The 23,896-nt window shown below is 28.2% G+C and overlaps 2 protein-coding genes across 2 annotated transcripts; both read left to right on the forward strand.

Annotated features, from left to right (window-relative positions):
• Nucleotides 1–119: 119 nt before the first annotated feature.
• Nucleotides 120–8,139, forward strand: LOC130823739 (uncharacterized). Its single transcript, XM_057688476.1, has 2 exons — nucleotides 120–1,295; nucleotides 6,703–8,139. Exons 1-2 carry the CDS (start codon nucleotides 709–711, stop codon nucleotides 7,562–7,564), a joined length of 1,449 nt encoding a protein of 482 aa, XP_057544459.1. The 5' UTR covers nucleotides 120–708; the 3' UTR covers nucleotides 7,565–8,139.
• A 4,724-nt stretch (nucleotides 8,140–12,863) lies between these two features.
• Nucleotides 12,864–20,798, forward strand: LOC130823741 (protein trichome birefringence-like 38). The gene is made up of 5 exons (XM_057688477.1): nucleotides 12,864–13,497; nucleotides 14,649–14,820; nucleotides 17,538–17,716; nucleotides 18,421–18,579; nucleotides 20,196–20,798. The coding sequence occupies exons 1-5, from the start codon at nucleotides 13,166–13,168 to the stop codon at nucleotides 20,485–20,487; spliced, it is 1,134 nt and encodes a 377-aa protein (XP_057544460.1). The 5' UTR covers nucleotides 12,864–13,165; the 3' UTR covers nucleotides 20,488–20,798.
• The last annotated feature ends 3,098 nt before the right edge of the window (nucleotides 20,799–23,896 follow it).

Raw genomic sequence — 23,896 nt, forward strand, 5'->3', positions numbered from 1 at the left:
CAAATAGGAAGAACAAATAGTAACGGAGGCAGTAACAACTAACACTCTTTGCTCCTTTCCCCTTTTTTCTTTGTTATTCCATTTAAATAATTTGCTTATCACACTTTCCTTGATTCAGATTCAGACACTCTTTTCCCCTTTCATGTGCTCCCCACTTTAACTCCTCAGTCCTCACATTCCCCACCATTCTTAATTTTCCAATCCATCCATTTGAATTTGCTAATTAAAAACATTTGATATTCACTAATATCAAAAAATAGTTTAATCAAAAAACAATAAATAAATGTATAGATAAATTAACAAAGAGAAAATAATTTAAAAATCATAATATTAATTAATAAATATGACAATTAAAATAGAAATCATAGCAAATTAGTATAAACTCAATTTTTATGATTAAAACTTAAAACTCAAAAATAAAATACACTTTATACATTATTATCATATCCCGTGTATTTCAATAAGAATTATAACCAGGGTCTAAACTCTGAATAGCGGAGGAAGATGATGATCAATACGATCATATCCATAAATGAAAATCCGGCCCAAGAGTTTCTCCGCTCAATAACCACCCTTAGGAATGGAGTAAGGATTTGACTAATTTTCTTTATTTAGTCTTTAACTATATATATTTTCCAACCTTGAGATAATTCAAACTTTCAAAACAACAACACAAAGATTCATTTTTTGTACTTAATATCTTCACAAATGCAAGAAAAATCTTCTTCTTCTTTGTCATCTAAGTGGGTTATCACTTATTCATCAAAACTCCAATTCTTTCTCAAAATACTTCGTTTTTTCCTCCTACCCAAAAAAGCCACCAAAAAATTACCTTTTCCTTATACCTCTAATCAGCATAAAACTGAATCAATAGATACAAAAACAGAGGATATGTTGCAGAGAAAAACAGAGCATATTCATCAGGTAAAAACAGAGGAAAATACTCATCAATCCAAAAGACCCACCAAAAATTTTCCTTTCACATGTGATTTTAATGATCATAAGACTCAATTAATGGATACAAAAACAGAAAAAATGGAGAAAATTGAGGGAGCTAATAATGAAAAAATGGTCTTACAGAGAGCAGTAAAACAGATTTTGTTTGGGAAATGGGAAGAGAAAGAAAATGGTATTAGGGAAATTAAGCGTTTTGCTTCTGAAGATGTTAAGATTACAAAGAGTTTAGCTGAATTAGGTGTTATTCCTCCTCTTGTTTCAATGCTTGATTCCGACGCTTTTTTTCGCCGCCATTTGGTTGTTCAAGTCTTGACGCAATTTTCCGACGCTTCCTTTACGTGAGTTCTCCAAACTTTTTGACATTTTCATGTTTTCTATATTTGTTTGTCGTTAAAACTTGCATTGGATTAATTATTCTATTACTAGATAAAAAGAAGCCAAATTTTATTGAATTTAATTTAATTCTTCTACATTTTCATAAATTTGAGAAATTTGTTATGTTTTTTGATTTAATATTAAGATATGCATGAACAAGTAGAAAATAGTAGGATTTATTGATAAAGGACGGAAATTTTCTTAATTATGATTGATTGATATTAATGTTCTATATTCCCTCATGGCTGCTATTTAACTTACTTGCCTCATTTATCTTTTTTACGCTTGTCAAGATAACATTTTAGTCGTTAATATCATTGCATTGAGACGAATAAAACAAGATTTCACTTGACTATATTTTAACTTATAGAGCGACAATAAAATACAAATTAAGAGTAATTTAGTAAATAGTAACCAAAAAGTAAATAGGACAAATAGGAAGAATAGAAGGAAGTATAATTTTTTAAATTGTAATTACATTTAGACATTATTATTTGCATAATTGTAAAATGAAAGAAACTATTTTATGCACGAAGTAATTCGATATTGAACAATAGAAAAATAAATGGTCCTAAATACAAATTAATTCGACTCATTATTGATAGACAGCTAGTAGTTTAAAAATGTACGTTTAGGCTATGCGGTCGATTTTAATTCGATTTTATAGGGTAGTTCAAAATTAAATTTTGTATATATTAATTTTCACATAATTATAAATTCAATTTGAGTGGATAATGTTCTTGTGTTTATTTTGAGTGACTATCGCTAACACTAAGTCTAATCGTACAAACAATGGAAAATGACCTAAGGTTGGCGCAACTTGTCTTTCTTGACAATTAGACTTGTTAATCGGCTAATGCGCTATATCATTCTGTTTTGTCTTCCTTCTAGTACTTTTTTTTATTACAAATAAATTGGGTTAATTGACTATTCGATTAGAGATGTATATTTAAATATTCAGGTGAATTTTAGGTATACAATATTAGATTGAATTTATTTCGGGTTATATATGTGTATTTAAATATTTTGGTAATTTTATTTAATTATTATATATGGGTTATTCAAAATAGAGTCATATCATACGTATACAATTAATTAGATTGATTTTAAATAACTCTCCTTACAATCATTTAAATTATACCAAATTATTTTGCTATGAGTGTTCTCAAATAAGACTGCCTTTCCATGTAGGTAAAGCAATTTAGATCATAGGATTATAGAAGGTTGTGATTTTATCCTTACATAAGTCATAACAAAAACAAAATTCTTAATATGGCCTTTAGAAAAACATGTTTAACTTTGACTATTTAATTAACCCCAAATTAAAATTGCAAATTATTGAATAAATTTGGACAGGGGTGGAGCAAAAATTGACAAATTTCTTAAAAGCCTTGTGCAATTTTAAATATTATGATATTTTTCTAATAACTTTGTGTCTTTAAACACTTTAACATATACTACGTAATTTAATATTAAGATCTCTAATATTTTAGGGCCCCATTAACTTAGATGAATTCAGTATAATCTCATATTAAGAAAAGTAATCAAGGACTAATTTCACCTTCCTATTGGTGAAATCTCTGACCTATTAGGTAATGACAGCGTTTAGGTAGTAAGTATTCATTAATGAAGTTCAATTAATAGTTGCGAAAATCAAGTTCTTTTAGCACCTCTCAAACCTTTTGCTACAAATATAATTTGCAAGCAATTTATTGCAAAAGTAAAAAAACTGAAAAAATAAATCATTATTAAAATAGTGAGTAAAACTGACGCAGCCAGCTTACATCGTGAGAGAAATATACAATTTTTTTAAAAAAAATAAGTTATATATATAAATAAAAAATTTTAAAATTATGAATCAGCTAATATAGAAAATATAGCAAAATTTGTGAGACAAGGGATGATATAATAAAGTAATAAAGTAGTAGCACCGACGTACGAATGCATATTTTACAACTTTGTCAACTGTCAAGCTTACTGCTTGCACTTTGTGCTCCGCAGACATCACTGCTCTCCACGTGTGTAGTAATGGTCAACATTTAAACTTTAAATAAACCAGATCACTAAATGCTTGATCGCTGAATCGTCATGGAGTACTCATCTTACATTTATAAAAATATTTTCAATTGAATTTTTTGACTAATTAATTTAATTATATATATATATATATATATATATATACACACACGATTACTCTCATTTACATAAAAGTATTTTAGGTTAGAAGAATTTTTCATTTGATGTTAAATATTTTAATTTAAGTGAATAAGATTAATTTTAAATATGCTGCCAATTTTTTTATCACGCTGAATTTTAAAACATATCAATAAACTAACTTAACAACTTAATGTTTATTACTTGAGAGGTCAGGATTCATCATTATATTTGCTTTAACACTAGTTAAGCTTAAAGCTTTTGAAGATCCCCAATTGTATTACTTTAAAGTTATATTTATACCAAATACCATACTAGACAACAACTATAAAGTTTCGTATTTACCGATTTGTTAAATTGGTTAAGAAATTAGTTTGTGTAAGTAATGTCCCAAGTTCAAGCTTTATTACCAACATTTTGAGTAGTCTCGTAAGAATTTTTTCAATATGTAGGACGTACAAATACATATTAAACGGATAAAGAAAGCCTCATACCCCTCACTTACAATTATCTATATTTACAATTGAGTTATCAAAAATACGTTTGTACATTCCACTAAATTATAACTGCCTTTTATTCCGCCGAATGTCCACTTGAAAGGGTGGTGGGGTGATATGGAATGACACCCACCAGGCTGACATTTGCACGCTCACTTTAAGTTTTATTTTGGTTTGTCTAAATAAATTTATTTTATTTTTATTTTTTATATAATCACGCCACTTTCACTTTTATATTTTATCTCATATATTTAAATATGTTACTTTTTATGTCCCTCTCAATTTATCTCTTTTTATTTTAATTTTCTACTTATTTTGCACTCATTTTTTTGACAATAATCTACTTTCTTTTTTTAAATGTCATCCACAAACTTATTTTCTCTCTCCATCTTAACTATCTATTTCTATTATCCACTTATTTTTTTATCTTATTCTCCAATTAAATTTCACTTTTTATTAAATATTACTCAAAATAAAATGAGTGCAATATCATAAAAACAAAGGGAGTTATATTTTAACACATTTTACTCAACTTCATGTACATGTTAAAAGTAAATAGGCTAAAATAGTTGAAACCAGGGACGAAACTTAAAGGGCAAGATTTTGGCGATAAGACAAAATTTCTGATTTTATAGTCCCAATATAGTATAATTCCAACTCTATCTAAAAGAAATAGAATAATGAAAGAAAGTATATAATATCTAAACAAATTGATCTTTAGACCTCTAATAAAAGCTTGAAAAGCACAAAAAAATTGGAAAATCATAAAAAATTAAGTATAATTTTTTAAAGTAGATTTAATGGCAATGTAAATTTAATAAGCATCATTTTCTTTTTTTTTTGTTATCTCTTTATTAGCTAAAAAGGAATTTGGAGAGTAAATTCTAGTATGTGTTATGAGAGTAAATATTTAAGGGGAAATAAAAGTGAAACTATATAAATAAAGGTAAATAAATGTAAATTAAATAGGGGAGATAAATAATAAAAAAATAATGGTATGAGAAAGATGAATGAAAAAGAAGATAATCAACCTTATTTTGAGGAGAAAGAGTAAAAAATATTTTTTCTTCATTCCACTAGGTAAATTATTAACCTAAAATCAAGGAATTAATTTGTATATTTTTTCTTCTCCATCATTTTAAAACTATAACAATAACGATAATACAATATTTTTTTAATTTTCTACTTCAATAATCATATTTTCTTTCTTTGACTTTAATTTCTCTCATAAATTATCATCATTGTATTATTTCTCTCATAAATATTTACACATAACACAAATATGATCTTAAACATATTACAATTATTGATCTTATATGCATAGAACATAATTTTAAACTTTATAGAAAAATCAAATAAAAAAGTGTACAAAATGTTTTATAGTAACCTCGCTCTTCCTAAAAAGTTGTTCAAATTTCGCCATTGACTCGAACAGAACAATTGTGTAATCCTAGTTAAAAGTTAGGGCATAAAATACTTATAATTAGCTAATAGAATACATTAATGGTTACCCAAATATTCATTTATTCAAAGTATATTATGTAAATTAATTGGATTAGGAATATTGTTAATACTAGTATATTATTGCCTAAATTAGGTATTGTACATTACTATTATTATAACATATCAAAGGAAAACAAGATATAGTAGGAGTAATATAAATTATATTGAAAGGTTGAAAATGAGTCGTAGGAATTGAATAAAAAGATCCATCCTCATCTCAATTGTATGGCAATGGCCATAAGTTGACTTTGAAACTTTATATAATTCCAACGAAGATCTTGATTCTTGATAGTCACATAACATTAACTTCCACTCTCCATCAAATCCACTTATTTAATCTCAATATCTATAATTTAAAGTGATTAAAATTTATAATTAATAGAATCTGATTTAACTATGTTTTAATTATAGATTAAGAATAAATACAAATTAAAAATATTAATAAATAGTACTCCTTCCGTTCATATTTAATATTCTCAAGAGGAATATTAACGGAAATTAAAAAAAGTTGAACATGTTATAATGTACAAATATATTTAATTGAATAATAAAGTTAATAGAAAAAAAGTAAGGACCACAAGAATTTAAAAATTATAGGAATCACAAACATTAAAAAATACTAACAATAGTAAATGGAAAATAAATAAAATCATAAACATTACAAAATAATAAAATAAAGTTAATGAAAATAAAAAATGACAAATATTTAAAATATTAAAATTAGAATAATTAAGGCGAATTATACGGAAGACATAGGCCGTGACGAAGTATAATACTATATGTTATTAGCCTTTTACTTTAAATATTAGATGTCCAATAATAGATTGTATAGATAACAATAATACTCCTATAAAGACTAAAGTATGGATTGATCTATACAATACAATGTTTTTGTTCTCTTCTCTTTGTATGTTGCATTTGGACTAAGAACACATTTGTCTCATGCATTTGGTTTTCAATATAATTTTTATTTGACCCCCCAAGTTGTTCCAATAACTCGATTGCATTATACTAATGAGAAAATTATAGGGTATACGATGGGTTGAACACTCATTTTTTCATGTGTACAAAATCAATTTGACTGTTATTTTTCTGTGTTATATGTTGTATAATTTTATTATAGAATTTTTAATCATATGACTTAAACCAGTCCTAACATAAACAAGTCCAAATTTAAATTCTCTACCGATGCTAATGGAGTTGAGTCTTTTTACAGGAATAAGGCCTTAATATTAGAGGCAGGAATCCTATCAAAACTACCAACAAATATTGAAGACATAGATTCACCCTTGATAAATGATCTTTCCCAACTAATCTTGTCAATATCATCACTATTCAATACACAATTCCCTTTCAATCATACTCAATCCAAACTCATATCCTTCCTACTCGACACTATCCAATCAAATACAACCAATATAAAAGCCAAAGAATCATGTCTTGCCACCCTATACAACCTCTCAAAAGTCTTGGAAAACACAGGACCGTTGATCTCAAATCAAGTGGTGCACATTCTCTTAAGCATACTATCTTCATCTATGGCCAAAATTTCAGAACATGCCCTAGCCATATTGGGTAACTTAGTAGTAACTGTGATGGGTAAAAAAGCATTAGAAGAAAATGAGGCAATACCGGCGAGTTTGATAGATGTACTAACATGGGATGATAAGTCTAAATGTCAAGAATTATCAACATATGTATTGACGATTTTGGCTCACAAAAGCTCAAAACAAAGAGATAAGATGAAAAGATTAGGAATTGTGCATAATTTGCTTGAAGTTGCCTTGTTAGGGAGCCCTTTGGCTCAAAAAAGGGCCTTAAAATTGCTACAATGGTTCAAAGATGAAAGAAAGGTAAGAGTGGTTGCACATTCCGGGCCACAAACAAGGTTGATTTCGATGGGATCGCCGATGAGTGATGGAGAGACTAATGAAGGGAAGAGGTTGATGAAAAAGATGGTGAAACAAAGCTTGTATAAGAATATGGAGGTGATTACTAGAAGAGCTAATGTTGCTTTGGAAAGTTCTAAGGTTAAGTCCTTGGTGATTAGCTCAAGTTCTAAGAGCTTGCCTTACTGAAAAGATATCGATGAGTTTGTTTGGAAAATGTTTATTGGTTGTAATTATTTTGACCAGCTAAATTTATTGACCGATTTACTAGCTGTAAACCAGTTATTATAGTGAACTTTTTACCGAGAAACTTTAGAATTGAAGACTGGCTAAATGTGCACATTATTGAAAGATTAGCTGATCTCTCTTGCTCAGAGAAAGAACTAGTGGATTAGAGTTTATTTTGGATGAAGAATTTTTTGGTTGTAAATTTTATTTGTTGATATGATCACAAGACTCGCAATCATTAAGTATTGATGTCAATTCTATAAAGGATAAGTGCTTTACTTTTGGTTGTAAAAGTTGATCCGACTCATAAGATTGTCTTATATTGACTCGTAACTTTATGTGAAATTAGACAACAATTTACACCACTAATCAATATAGTACACAACAGAACCTAGATAGGTGAAGGCCCTTTAGAATAGAACCGGCCTTGATATCGTAAGCACAAAATAATCTTGTGGTAGGCGGTAGGCCTCGCAAGATAGCTTGAACGCAAGGGAGATACCATCCAATATGAGTATGCTAAATATACCTAAAAGCCCAATGTGCAAAGTGAAGGAAAAAGTGTACTTGGATCAAGTGTAATTACTATATATATAAATAGGATTTGTAGAGGTAAATTACCTTCGATTAATTTAGGTGGTCAGGTTATAGTGTTTTGCTAGAAATCAACTATGATTTATACACTTATATAGAATTAATTTACTACTAATATAATCGGGTCATATGAGATCACACATATAAGTAATCGATAAAATAATATACTCTATGAACATAGAATTCTTATAAGACACTTTTTTTTTGAAGGAATTTTTATGGGACACTTAAGTATAAGGAGTTTCTTTCATGCAAAAAAAAAAAAAGCATGAGGAGTTTATTGCATGCATTGATGTGTGTTTTATTTAAGAATTAAGCCACATTTTTAATCATCATTAACGTTTGAATCTCCAATTTTGGAGTTGAAAGGTCGAAGAAAAGTGTATAAATAGTGCACTTGTTCATCTCGTTTGACATACATTCTGATATTCTCTACATATACTCCACCTAAAATATAATAATAAAATGGGGATTTCTTATTCCGCACTAGTATGTGTGGTGATCCATTTGATGCTTGTGGACCAACATTAGAGGAACGACATTTGACGTTCTATTATATCTTTATTTTGGTATATTTCATACTTGATTATATAACATGAAATTCACTATTCAAGGGTATGATATTTTACTATCTTTGATAATTCATATTATGATATGTATGCGATCCTATTTAAATGTTAAGAAATTATTTTTTACAATTTCACTTTACTCATCTATATTCCTACACAAAGAACTCCGGAGGAATTTGATAAAAACTCTAACAATAATCAAATTGATCTTATAATACTTCAATTCAACAATTTAATCCGTTCTTATCGATCTATAGTAGGATCTCGATTCTATAACGATCTTGATTACAACACATCCACTTAAATTATTTTTAGGAAAATAAAAATAATATCATAAGTTAGGTTGAAATCATTGCGTTATCTCATCTCAAATGGTCTTCCATATGATGATGATCATGATTATCAACATTATCCTCTAAAGTCTCAAGTCTCAAGCTCACCAATAATCATCTACCAGAAAATGAATGAGGCCAACTTGTCAAAACAGTTAATGCTTGCCAAAATTTCAATAAAGTTGGATACACTTGCTACCAATCAAACTTCATATGAAAGTTACAATTCTTTGCTACGGCTAATTTTACAACACCTACCCTGACGGACTGTTTTTATAAGAGACGGCTTTCCAGGTCCAGACTCAGGCCCAATAATTAAAAAAGAAGAAAAGAATTTAAAAACCGACGCGCGCGGCTGAGCCTATTTGGAATTGGTTTAATAAGCTATTGAAGTTGGTGTTATAACCTATTAAAGTTGGTATTATAACCTATTAAAATTGACATTTGGAGTTGGTGTTATAACCTATTAAAGTTGGTATTATAACCTATTTGGAAATACCAACTTTAATAGGTTATAATACCTACTCTAACAAGTTATAATACCAACTTCAATAGATTATAACTCCAATTTCAAATAGAATTATACAACTCACGTTTTTTTGATAGTTGTTTTCCTAAGTAATAATTGGTCGGCCCATTTGAGACGCGTATCTTAGAAAGACGGTCTCAAGTAAGAATTTGTGCTAATTTTATAGTGCGCACTTTAATAATAAATTTAAATTAATAAAAATCTATAAGATATTAATATTAAGTTTGAGATTTTATATGATAACTAATAAAATAAAAAAACATTTATTAATTTATGTCAAAAGTTATATTTATTTGGAAGTCATATCTTCTTTTAATATTTTATTTTTGCGTTTTAATTATGCTTTTATTTATAAAAAAATTAAATAGCTTAGTATTTCATCACAAAATAATAAACAGTTGAAATCGTGAATGATTGTGAACCACCAATCCACTATAGAATTACCCCTTTTGCTTCTGAGAAAAGTCATGAAAAATAATTCTCGAAGTGTGGACAAACCTTTTATTAGTAAACCATGCAGATAGTAGTATTGGATTAGTGATTTAAAGTTAATAATTGCTTTTCTAATAGAAAAAAATATCCTGAATAATCTCGTATGTTATCTATCTGCTGTAAATAATTCATACTATTAATTATTTCTAAATAATCTAATTTTTGTATTTTTTTTTTCTGATAGTGCCCCCTTACTACATTTTGCAGACAAATCTATTTCAGTTTATGGCCCACTAGCGATAGAGTTGATATTAGGCTTATACATAACATGCAAGATTGACATAAGAGGACATTTGACTGTAGACAAACTCGATAAAATTCCATTTAAAATTAATTGGTATTAGAAGGAGTAATCTATCAATATATTAGTTAATCTCTCTCTAATTCTTAAATATAAAATCACGTATCGACTATATATGTGGATATTTTTGAACAACTTGCATCGCTAATTTTTGCTTGCAAAGTTGGTGCTAATAACATTGATCAAGTTGATCGTTCAATCCAACGGATTATTGTGGAATAATGATTGATTTTGTACGAAGTGTTCGCTGAAAGTATTGTTTCTGTTATAGTTTTGAGTGAGATAGAAGTATAAGTTAAGAGATCAATATAGGTGGCGTAAGATATAAAACTTTTGAAAGATTAAATGATAGTAATAGTTCGTTTGACTGATGTATCAAAAGTTATCATTAAAACACTAATGGTTCGTTTGGTTAGTAGTATTAAATGATAGTAATGAAAATGATTTATAGTTTAAAATTTCATCAAAAATTTCATATTATTCTCATGGTGATGAAATTTTGATCACAATTATAAAGTTTTTTTTTTTACAAACTTCCATTATTACTTAATACCATCTCTCTCCGATTATAAGTTAACTAATTCTCAAACCAAACAATTGACTTAATTAAATTCGTTTCTAGAGTCTAATTATGGATACTTAACAACCCCTAAACATATACTTCATCAAAGTTTGCTTTAAAAGCTTTGCACTTATTCTTCTTGACCCAAACCTAGCTTAGTGTTTTCATACCTCCATAGACATGTACTTTTTCATAGTTTACGCTTATTTTACTTGCAAAACAAACATAAATAAATTGGTAAAAAAAATTATACTCTAAACATAAAATGCAATAAAATATAAAAATAACATAAAAATACATCGCTAAAAAAATAATATAATCCTAATATGAAATTATCATTTAAAAACTTGATTCAATTTATAAGTGTGTTTTATAAACGAACACAAACCAATTTAGTAGTAGTCAAAGGAGAAGGACGTCAAAAAAGAATGCAGTAGTTGACTATCCAAATCGGTGATCTTGACTAGACCATCTACAATCCCAACCTTATAATTAACTAAAGTCTAAAAACGTATAATATTGAATTGTACATAATCCATCATATTCCAATTTGATTAGAAATATACGAATCTTAATCCCGTGACTTACCATCTCTCCCATGCAAAACTTGAAGTTTCCCAAAAGTCTAAACTACAACTGTAAATTTTTTTATGATGGTGTTTGGTAAAACTAATTTTAATTTATTTTGATATAATTTAAGGTTAAAAGGTTATTATTTTTAGTTATTCGCTAATTTAACTAGTTGAAAATATTAACTGCTAAGTTAGTTATTTAAACTAGTTTAAGTTGGTTGTTTAATTCGGTTGGTATGAAGGTATTTGGGAAAAAATTAATCATTACTTGGTGTATGTTATTTTTAGAAAAAAAGTGAATAAAATGCCAAAAGTGAAAAATTCTCTTTGTTAGTTTCAATTTCAAATAGAGTTAAGTCATCCTATTAGTCTCATTGCTATTAATAGTATATTAGTATGCATTTTTTACCTTATTATCTTTACTTACATTACCTTATTACAATTAATCTAATGAAGAACCATTTAACAATTTACTTATTACCCTTTCTATCTCCTTTCTAAGTGGTCCCGTTTGACCCCCTTATACATTGGTGAAAACTCAAATGGGACTAATTAGAAGAATAAGAGGGGTAACTTTTTTTTTTGGGCAATTAAGAGGAATATATTAACTCCAAAAAAACCTTTTACAACCTAGGCTTTAAAAGGAAAAAAAAACACTTTCCTAACACGTTTTTGTTTTGACATAAAAGTAATTTATTTCGTTATTAAAAAATTATAATCCAATCCATAAAAAAACTAGATTAATAGAAGTAATAGTTAATAAATTTAAGTTTGTAATCAAGATCCGTATAAGAGGAGAGTTGATTGCACATAAATTTGATGAGGTTTCATCCTAAAATCATTTGGTAATAGGAGGAGTAGCCCATTAAGTATATATGTTACTCAACCTCTCTCTAATTCTTCAATATGAAATCACATGTGAATTATTTTTTCAACATTTTCTTTCACATGTGAACCTATTTTTTGATTCAGTAGGAACAACATTCTTTTTGAATGTGCGAGTTGTTTGTTTTTTTGTGAAAGATCGATTTTTTATTTCCAGTTGATCGAAAATCGTCTGCTCTGATACCATGTTCGATGTTGGAAGTACTTCACATATAAAGAATATCCCACATCACTAAAAGTGAGTCGTAGACTTGTATATAATACTTGGTGGGTATTTCTCTAAATATTATATGGTTCTAAATAGAGTGAAACTCATCAAATATTGTATCTAAATAAACACTTATTACTGGTGAGTTAGTGAGCTCTAGCCTATGAATGCTCTATAAATATATCAATATAAATGAACCCATAAAATAATTAGGTGACAAATAGTAAAGACTAACAATATTAGCAAAATTCGTAGTACCACAAAAAAAAAAACACACTTTCCTGCTCACATATCATAAGTCACAAGTCACAAGTCACAAGTCACAAGTCACAAAAACAAAACCAGCCAAAAGAAAACAAAAAAACACCCAATAAGAACTCATCATTGTCATTCCCTCCAAACAAAACATAAGCATGTGAACTCGTGAAATCCATCCAAAAGACCCGACCTTTATATAAACCTCGAATAACCCAATAAACAAACCTAGAAGAATAACAAAAATTCATTAAAAAAAAAACATGAAGAATGTTGAAATTCTTCATTTATTCTTCATACTAATAACTACTCTGTTTTCCTCTGTTTTACACTCAAGTTTTGCTCTTAAGCATAACCCAAAACATGGGCATTCTATAAATAGAAATGGTACTCGTTTAAAGGGAAGGCATCAAGAAGTAATGGGTAGTTGTAATTTATTCCAAGGAAAATGGGTATTTGATGTTGGAGGCTCCCCTATTTATAATTACTCAACTTGCCCTTTTATTAATCCTGAATTTGATTGTCTAAGATATGGTCGACCTGATTTACTCTACCTTCAATACTCATGGCTTCCTGATAATTGTGCTCTTCCTAGGTACATTTTTATTATTGCTTTTTATAAAGTAAATTAAATTATATTGATTCAATTCATATTATTCCTTATTTTATTCTTTATCAAATAATGAACATCAGGGTATAAATGTTTTAAAATTTTGTGTAATTAGTTTAGTTGATTTGGTTAGTGGTATTAAAAGGTGGTAATGTGAATGATTTATAATGTAAAATTTTACTAAAATTTCATATCATTTGATTGAAACTTTCATTCCAAAATTTTTTTTTTGTTTACAATTTCTATTACCACCGTACCATATCTGTTAAATTAGGCTGGACTTATTGTGAATGCTAGCATATTAACGAGGGAACACAAGTGCACACACTTCATAAGCCAAGGAAATATATACCATCCCAAAATCATATGGCAATGGGAAGAAGGTCTCTAATAGCTTATAAAGCGTGCACACCATTTTCAATGTATTGAAATGAATATTACGAAGAAAATGAGATATTGAAGTTGAATAAGTATGATCATCATGGTAGTCAAAAGATTTTTCAACTAAAATTATACTATTTTTTTATTTCCATTACCACCATTTATTACCACCTATCGAACAGACCGTTAAGTCCCAAAAGGGTGTTTGGCGTGTGGGGATTGAAAGTAAGAAACTATAATTAAAACTTGGAATAAGGGTCGGAGATGAAACTTAAATTGAGACTTTAAAAATAAATATTTTATTCTTATTTGGCAAATGGTAAAAATAAATAAAAAATCGAATAAAAATTAATTATATTTACAAAATTATCATTATAACTTTTTATTTTTCTTTACTTTTATTAATGATAAAAATGACCTTATGTATTTTACCCATATTACAATTCAAATTATTACCCTTCCCGGTGAATTTTTTGTTGGACTTTTCCTTTTCAAGGCTCAACCTCTAATTTAAGTATAAAATTAGGATATTAATCGTAATTACGATAACGAAATGGTAAAACAGTAAAGGAATAATGTAATTATCATAACGCCTAAATATATCCCCAACAGCCTAAACCTTTACCAATTTCCATTCTTTTAAAATCCACAATCTTACCTCTAAAATTCCAATCCCAACCCCTAACCTCATCCTTCTTGCCAAACAAACCCTAAGTGATAATTTTATGAGAATAATGAAATTTGTTTGGTGGCAGATTTGATGGGTTAGAATTTTTGAGGAGATATAGAGGAAAAAAAATAATGTTTGTGGGTGACTCACTGAGTCTGAACCAATGGAACTCGTTAACATGTATGATTCACGGGTCGGCACCTCAAATTACGTACTCCATGGGAAGGAATGGAGTAATCTATTCTGTCAATTTTCAGGTCAGTTCTTTTTTTTTTACATGCTTTATTTTTCTCTGTTTGGTTTATTTTCAACATTCTTGTTCAAAATTATTTGACCACGTTTATGAATTATGATAGATTTTACAGGATTCTTTTGATTACTACTAATTGTCTATTTCAGTCCAAATTAATTTGCACTTAATTTTTTGAATTGTTCTAATTATTTTGCACCGTTTGTTTTTATTAGTGGTTTATATCACTTTTTTTATTCTCACTCATAAATCTATACATTCACTTTATTAATTTCAATCATTTATTTTTTTTAATTCACTAGCACTTCTGTAAAAGACGTGATGTAATATAAGCCTATAAATTACCTTACTTATTACATAAGGAATACCCAATTAATTGCTAAATATCAAATTTCTATCTTATTAATAATATTCCCGCTATTCATTTGAATTTACAGTATATGATTAAAAAATTTTCATACATCAATGGAATTGAGGGAGTAACTCATAGGGTCTTACATAATCTTGCAAATGTTGTGTGTAGTACACTTAAATTTGGACCACATTTCAAAAAAGATAGGAATAGGTAGGAGTGTACAAGTAGGCTATACTAATTACTAGCAAGTAGTAATATTCTATGTTGTTGTGTTTATTATATAAGGAGGATAAAAAAAAGTCCAAAATGGAAAGTGTTGTGGAGTTCTATTAATAATATTATTAAATTTTTCATTTTAAAGATTATGATGATGGAGTATATGATAATATGAATAATAAATCATTTTCAGAATAATATATATGACTTTTTTTAATCCATTTATTTCAAGTATCTATTGTCTTCTAGTAGATATACAGTATTAAAGAAAAACGGGGTTATAAATGAGAGAAAGAGTTTACTTTAGGCCTATGGCAAGGTTACACATTGATCATTGATCTTGTTCTTTTATTTACCCTTTTATATTAATATAAATTATTGTGTGAAATAGTTAAACTTTGATCCATATTTCATATATGAGTTTAATAGCTCATTTAATATAAATTAAGACTATATTAACTTTTTACTTTTCTCCTCTTATTTTGCATTTTGTAGCGAATACGTTAACTTCCATCATGAAGTATGGACTAAAATGTACTTCAGTGAAGTGAGTGGTTAGTTGCTTAGTGAACTTAAATGAAATCTTATCGTGAGATTATTTTTATTGGGTTAAAATCTATACATTTAGTGTGTTAAAGTGATCACTTATAAATTTAACGTGATTTATAATAGAAATTGTCAAGATATTTTTTTGGGTACACGGTACATTGAAGGAAGGCAATGCAAAAAGTTAGATAGAAAGGTAGTGAAAATAAATTACAATTTTATCTAAAATTTATATTATAAATTAAAAAAATATTATAAAAATAAAGAATAAAACAACCCAAAATAACAATTGAAATACCGAATCATGAGTTGATAATTAAGTAGGAGTGCCGACAAATGGATAAGGGAAAAAACACATGTAGCACAGCTAAAATTGGAAACTGAATTGGTCCACTATTCATTGTAGCTTAGTGTACACACTCTACTTTAGTGTTGCCTAACGAATTGTACACATAAAGTTCTGGTTTAGATTTGTGCTTCTAATTTTTAATTTATAGATTATACTCTTATTTATGAAACCACACATATACAATTTTTATTGTCTTTCACCAATGTGTTAGGTGGAAAGGCTTTTGATATAAAATTTTAAGAGCATTAAATTTACATGTGTTTAAATTAATTTTTATACGTATTATATGTTATTTAATTTAATTCAATATTAATAGAATTTAAGTAATCAATTCTAATTTTTATATTATTGACCAAGGCCAAGTTGCACAAAATGTGCGATTTGTCCCAATTTGTATTTTTTTTTAACTTTTAAATATTACCTCAAGTTTTCGTTTGTGTTGTAAATTCCTTGTTCGACGTTTGAGTATAAACGATGCGTTTTGGAGAGTAGAGTGTTGTAAAGTGTTGTGGTCTTGGGGGTATTTATAGAAGGGATTAGAGGTATTTTCGTTATATCATTAAAAAAAGTGAGGACACAATAAAAGAGTGACAACATTTAAGAAATTGTTTTCGGGTGGACCCAAATTTTTTTAATTGTTTTCCAGGAACTCCTAGCTAATTTATCACTAATGATAATAATGTAGTGTATGTGCGTGAATTTCCATTTGTTCAAAGTGATTGGTTAAAAAATCTAATTTGAAAGTAATATTTTGTGATCCAAAGAAATTTAGTTCTACGCTATGTACAAAATAAGTATGACTAACTCTATGATAAATGTGAATCTAGATTCAGACATGCATAGGTAGAGGTGTTTATTCGGGTTATTGGGTTGAGTGTTTTGGGTTGGTTTGAAATTAGATTTTTTTTCCATATTTCTTTTTTACATAATTGTAAATCATTTTTGAAGTCCCGTCAAATCGGATTCGGTTATAAAGTCGGGTAAATTTTGAATTATCAGGTCAGTTTTGAACATCCTATCAGCATAGGTCATGATATAGGTCATTGAATTGAAAACTCTATTAATATTAAATTGCGTAATACATACATGAAAAAAGATAATTAGGTCAAGCATTATGTACATATGTAGAGGTGTGACGTTCACCGTTAATTCCGTTGTATACAAGTATTGTGTATTGGCGGCTAAATGCAATTAAATTTATGTGAATAACAATTAGGAAAATAAAATGGTTGGTTATGGTTGTGATGGAATTGTGCAGGAATATGGGGTAAATGTGCAACTTTACCATTCAACCTATTTGGTAGACGTAGTAAAAGAACCAATTGGAAGGGTGCTGAAATTAGGCTCCATTCAAGGAGGTAATATCTGGAAAGATATGGATGTACTCATTTTCAATACTTGGCATTGGTGGCTTCACAAGGGTCCTGATTCTCAAGGGTATTATACCTTCACTTTTATTTATTATATGACTTTATACTCGGTCTTTTTGGAATTACATGATTTAAAAGTTTTTATTTATTTTAGTTATATGGCGTTAATTTAAAATTACTTACAGAGTAATAGTTTGGCTTCAAAATTTAAGAGATTCGTGGCAAAACATTATTTATGGGACACTAATTATAGTAAACCTTGTGTGAGACCGTCACATTATGAGATGAGCCCATATAATCAGCCTATTCCGTTAATTGATCACTTTAAAATTATAAATAATTATTTTAAGGTTATAATTGATCATTCTAAACTATAAAAGTGGTCACTTAAAAATTATAAGTGATCACTTAAACATTATAACTAATCACTTTAAAACAATAATTGTTCATTGGGCCAACTCAATAGAGATGATTGTCTTGTTTGAGAATTTGTATAACTATTCAAGCATAATTTTTCTAATTTTTTTATGGGCCCCGGGCAAAAGCCCCTCTTGCCCCATATAGAACCGACCCTAAGTGTAAATTCAAAAGCACAAACAGAATAAATAATTTTTTAAAAGCTAAGTGCTATCTATTCTTTAAAAATATTAAGAACTATATAGTGCATAGCAATTATATTAACTTATCTATTCTATTATTATTAAAATAAAATTAGAAGAATAATGGAATACTCCTATTAATTTATAATTACTTGATGATTGTGAGATACAGATGGGACTATATACAAGATGGGCCCAACGTATACAAGGACATGGATCGTTTAGACGCCTTTACAAAAGGCATGACAACGTGGGCTGGATGGGTTGATGCCGCAGTTGATCCTTCCATCACAAAAGTGTTCTTCCAAAACATATCTCCCACTCATTATAAGTAAGATTTTGCTTTTCTGCTTTTTTTTCTTTCTTCACCAACCATCTTCATTGACATTTATGTTTTGTTCCCCACAATTGTTTGGATAATCATTTATCATCTCTCCAATGCAAGTTGAGCTTTCTTCTTAACCCCTCCTGAATGAGAGCCATTTTTAAGCTTTGACCCGGTTTTACCATTTGGTTAATGGGTTATGTGACGGGACCAATCAAGTAAATCCACTGGCTAGGTCTGGTCTTAAGCTGATCAATGAGTAGGGTCAAATACTTATATTTGTATATTGTATATTAAAACAACTAAACTACCATTTTTCAGTGTTATGTGCATATACATTTCAACATATATTAATGACACATTTTTTTATTAAATGAACCGAGTTGATCTAGTCAAACCTGAATCTAGATTCCATTCGGCATTAGTATTTATATTGGCCCACCTTTGATCCGCTATAGGTCATTGATTAATTAATAATGATAGTGTTAAACCAGGACCATTCGTAGTCCCTAGCTTATAGGAAGGTCTACCTACTAGCTACTACTTCATTTGTCTCATATAATTAACCCTAAGTTCAACTGAATTGAAAATCCGAAAAAAGTGATAAAAAAATATAGTTTATTGAAAAGTAAGAGAAAAGTATAATTGAGATTAAAAAAAGTAAATTAAAATTGTGGATTGAAATTTGAAAAGAGTGTGAATGTATAAATATAGAAATGAGGTAAACTCGATAGGACGGACTAGAACGATTTGAATTCTAATGGGATCAATGGAGTAGTTAGTTTGTCTATGTATCCCTTGTGATTTAAAGGCCTAGTGGAACTATTAAAGCTAATAATCTCCCATTTGCGCAATGTCTATTTTTAACCACTCTGTTCATGGACTAGGTTTTTCACACCCCAAATGTGGACCCAGGTGGGTTACACTTGAAGTCGAACCTTCTAACTATGTCTAAACTTGTCTCATACTGGACGGCTGGCGGCTGGACACCTTATCCAAACAATCAGCATCCATGGTGTTTAAACCAGTGGCCCGGTCATAATATATCGACAAGCTCGCGGGCCAATCCACCAATTAGGATTACCTTTCTTTGTGGCCTACTTAATTAAGAGTACACCCTTTTTCCAACTTTTTTTCTAGGACGAATAAGGCCGTCAAGAAATCAACTCAATTAAAAACTCAATATTCTATTGTCTTCTGATACCATGTTAAGAAATCAACTTAAACAAAAACTTAAGCTGATGGTAGAAATTTCAGAATATGTCATATACTCTAACAAAGACTAACAAATGTTTACTGCGCAATATCAATTCTATCAAGGTGGAGTCTAGCTCTGACTCTGCCAAGACTATGACCCGAGTCATATCACTGAAAACCCTAATAATATTAAGTTTTGTAATATTTAACATATAAATAAAAGTCGAGTTGATTCATTATACATGAAAAATGAGTTTTTAGCCGTCTTTATATCAGTATTATGGATTCGCCCTTGTCCCTACAACGATGATTTAGTCTATAGAACAGTGCGAATTATGGTACCAAGTATACAAACTACAGATTAGTAACCATAACAGCCACATATTTTCTTGTAGCAAATCTGATTTCTTTTTGGTGAATGACAGTCCCAACGAATGGCACGGAGCATCAAAGAGCTGCACAGGGGAAGCAGAACCACTGTCAGGCTCAACATATCCGGGAGGTTCGCCGCCTGCGGCTGATATTGTACGAAAAATAATCAGTAATATGAGCAAACCAGTTTACCTACTCGACATAACGACACTGTCACAGCTAAGGAAAGATGCTCATCCCGAGACTTATAGTGGCGATCATTCAGGCATAGACTGTAGTCATTGGTGCCTTCCTGGACTACCTGATACTTGGAATCAACTCTTTTATGCCGCGCTATTCATGTGAATTTCCACCCCAGCCTATCAACAGTCTTTTTTTCTTTTTTTTTTTGATTGCAGTTTCAAGTTTATGATTATAATTAATTCATTAATTTGGTAGAAAAGAATTGGGAAAAGACCAAAAAAAAGGGAAGATTCTTTATGTTACATTATAGGTGCATAGATTTTTTAAGAAATTAGTGTTCTTATTTTGGATTTGTTGCTCTTGAAGAAGGAGTGATAGTTGTTCATAGTGATGTAACCTGTATGTTCCAAAGAAGCAATACAGAATATATTCTATTTTGATTCCCACCCATCTATAATACAAGTTTACCGGACTTCTTTTTGTGAAAAACAAGAATCTTTGTCAAAAAATGGTTATAAGTGATCTGAATTAGTCGTTTTTTAATTGTTCATTTTAAGATTATAACTGATCATTTTAAAGTTATAAATGATCACTTTAATATTATTAAAAAATTATTTTTAAGATTACAAATAATTAAGTGTAAGTGGTCATTTTAAAGTTATAAGTATAAGACTATATAAAATGATCATTTTAAAATTGTAAATTAATCACGTAAGGTTATTTGGGTCACTTCAAAATTGTATGTGATTACTTTAAGATTATAACTGATTACTTTAAAACTGTAAGTATATATATCACACCAACCCAATAGAGATGATTTCATGGTGAGCTCGTCTCATTTGAGAATTTGCATTTAAAAACCACAACATTTCATTGGCATGATTTCAAAAATATTATAGTCAAAATCTAACTAGACACTCGAATATACTAGTCTAGAGCTCCATTGTGATTGTTTTTTATTTTTAGTTTTTAGGCTTTTTTTTCAAAACTAAAAACTAAATACAGAAAATCAGAAAAAGTATTTTTAGTTATATAAATTTGACTAATTTTTATTATTTATTATAGGACATAACGTTACTTTAAAATGAATTTTAGGACATAACGTTAATTTGACTAATTACTAGTTTTCTTTTGCGATTTTTAATTTCATGCATTGCATGGGTGGGATAGCCATTTGGGGATGTTCAAATCGTAATGTTGCTTTGTTTATGTGTTCACTATTCCGGTTCATTGAAGAATCTTTGTTCATTATCATAAATGTGGGCCATGAGCTGGCTAGCTAATTTGGGCTGGATATTGAACCACACCGGGTAGTTTTTGTTGCTACCAGGTCGTCCTACATTGCAAGTCCTGTATGAAACTGTCTCATCGTAAATAGATTCATATAAACAGTCTATTAGAAAAAACAATAAAATATGAATTCCCACTTGGACAAAAAATAATTTTTTATAATAGTTTGGACTAATCTAATTGAAGTCTTTTCATGATAAAACAACCACAATAATGAATTAGTCAATATATTTTCGTGAAATATAACATGTGGTACTCATGCATGGTGATGATCAGCCTATGTATAGAGAGCATGTCATAGTAAGACCGTCTCACACAAAAATTATGAGCTTTAATCATGAATATATATTTATGTAATTTTCAATTAAAATTAGAGAAAATTATTTAAAACTACCTTTTCTATACCCTTCTTTGCAAAAAACTACCTTTTGTAAATTTTTTTGCAAAAAACTACCTTATTTAAAGTATTCTTTGCAAAAGACTACCTATTAACGGTTTCTTAGTGTTTGACCGTTGAAACTGACGTTGACCATCACGTGCAAATCACGTGATGTATTAAAAAAAATTATTTTTTTTTAAAAGTAACAATAATAATAATAATAAAAATAATAAAAATAAATAATAATAATAATAATAATAATAATAATAATAATAATAATAATATTAATAATAATAATAATAATAATCATAATAATAATAATAATAATAGTAATAGTAATATAAAAATAAATATAAAAGAAATAAAAAAATAATATAAATTATAATAAAAATAAAAATAAAAATAAAAATATTAATAATAATAATAATAATAATAATAAAAATAAAAATAATAATAATAATAATAATAATAATAATAATAATAATAATAATAATAATAATACTAATAAAAATCATAATAAAAAAAATAAAAATAAAAATAAAAATAAAAGTAAAAATAAAATAATAAAAAAATAATAATAAAAATAAAAAAATAATAATAAAAATAAAAATAAAATAAAAATAAAAAAAATAATAATAAAAAATTAATTAAAATAAAATAATAATGATAATAATAATAATAATAATAACAACAACAATAATAAGAATATTATTATTAGTATTATTATTATTATTATTATTATTATTTATTATTATTATTATTATTTTTTTTTATTTTATTTTTATTTATATTATTATTACTTTTATTAATATTATTATTATTTTTTTATTTTTCTTTTTATTTTTTATTTTTAAATTTTATTTTTATTATTATTATTATTATTATTATTATTATTATTATTATTATTATTATTATTTATTTTTATTATTTTTATTATTATTATTATTGTTACTTTTTTTTAAAAAAAAACTTTTTTTAATACATCACGTGACTTGCACGTGATGGTCAACGTCAGTTTCAACGGTCAAACACTAAGAAACCGTTAATAGGTAGTCTTTTGCAAAGAATACTTTAAATAAGGTAGTTTTTTGCAAAAAAATTTACAAAAGGTAGTTTTTTGCAAAGAAGGGTATAAAAAAGATAGTTTTAAATAATTTTCTCTTAAAATTATACAACTTTTCATACAATTTTTTATAATACCAATAGTCAAATAGACTGTAAATTCTAGCTACAACACTAATCATTCACTAGTTTGGAAATTTGTCAGCTTGCTTACAATTCGATAATGCAATTATTTTTGTCTAATCGTTTGAAAATCGACCACCTAATTTAAACTCAATCAAAAAATAGTTGAACTCAAAAAAGAATCAAAAGGCTTGTAAGTTGTTAGGCATGTGACAAATCTTAAAAGAAATCCTCATCCTACCTAGAGCTGTTCAAAACAAACCCGACCCGAAAATTCGACCCGGAATCGAATATTATCCGACCCGAAAAAATGTAAGTTTTTTAGGTTTACCGAACCGCAATTACCCGAACCGATACTTTACTCGAACCGTTTGATAACCGAAAATGGCAAAATCGAACTCGAACTGCAACCGAATTTTATAACCGACATATAAATCTTAACCGATGTTACCCGAACTGAACAGTGATCGACCCGAGTCAAATCCGACCCGAATTATGCACGTAACCGAATGTAACCTGACTAAAACTGACTAAGATCAAACTTTTTTTAACCCGAACTGATACAAACCCGATCGATTATTAATCGAACTGTTTTTAACCCGAACTGATACAAACCTGAACCGATTGTAAATCGAACTGTTATAAATCCGAATCAAATTTTCACCTAATTTTAGCAAATTAAGTCCAATTTCAGTTTTCTAATAATACGGAAAAAGG

Source organism: Amaranthus tricolor, chromosome 9 (genome assembly GCF_026212465.1).
Source record: "Amaranthus tricolor cultivar Red isolate AtriRed21 chromosome 9, ASM2621246v1, whole genome shotgun sequence".
NCBI classification, from domain to species: Eukaryota; Viridiplantae; Streptophyta; class Magnoliopsida; order Caryophyllales; family Amaranthaceae; genus Amaranthus; species Amaranthus tricolor.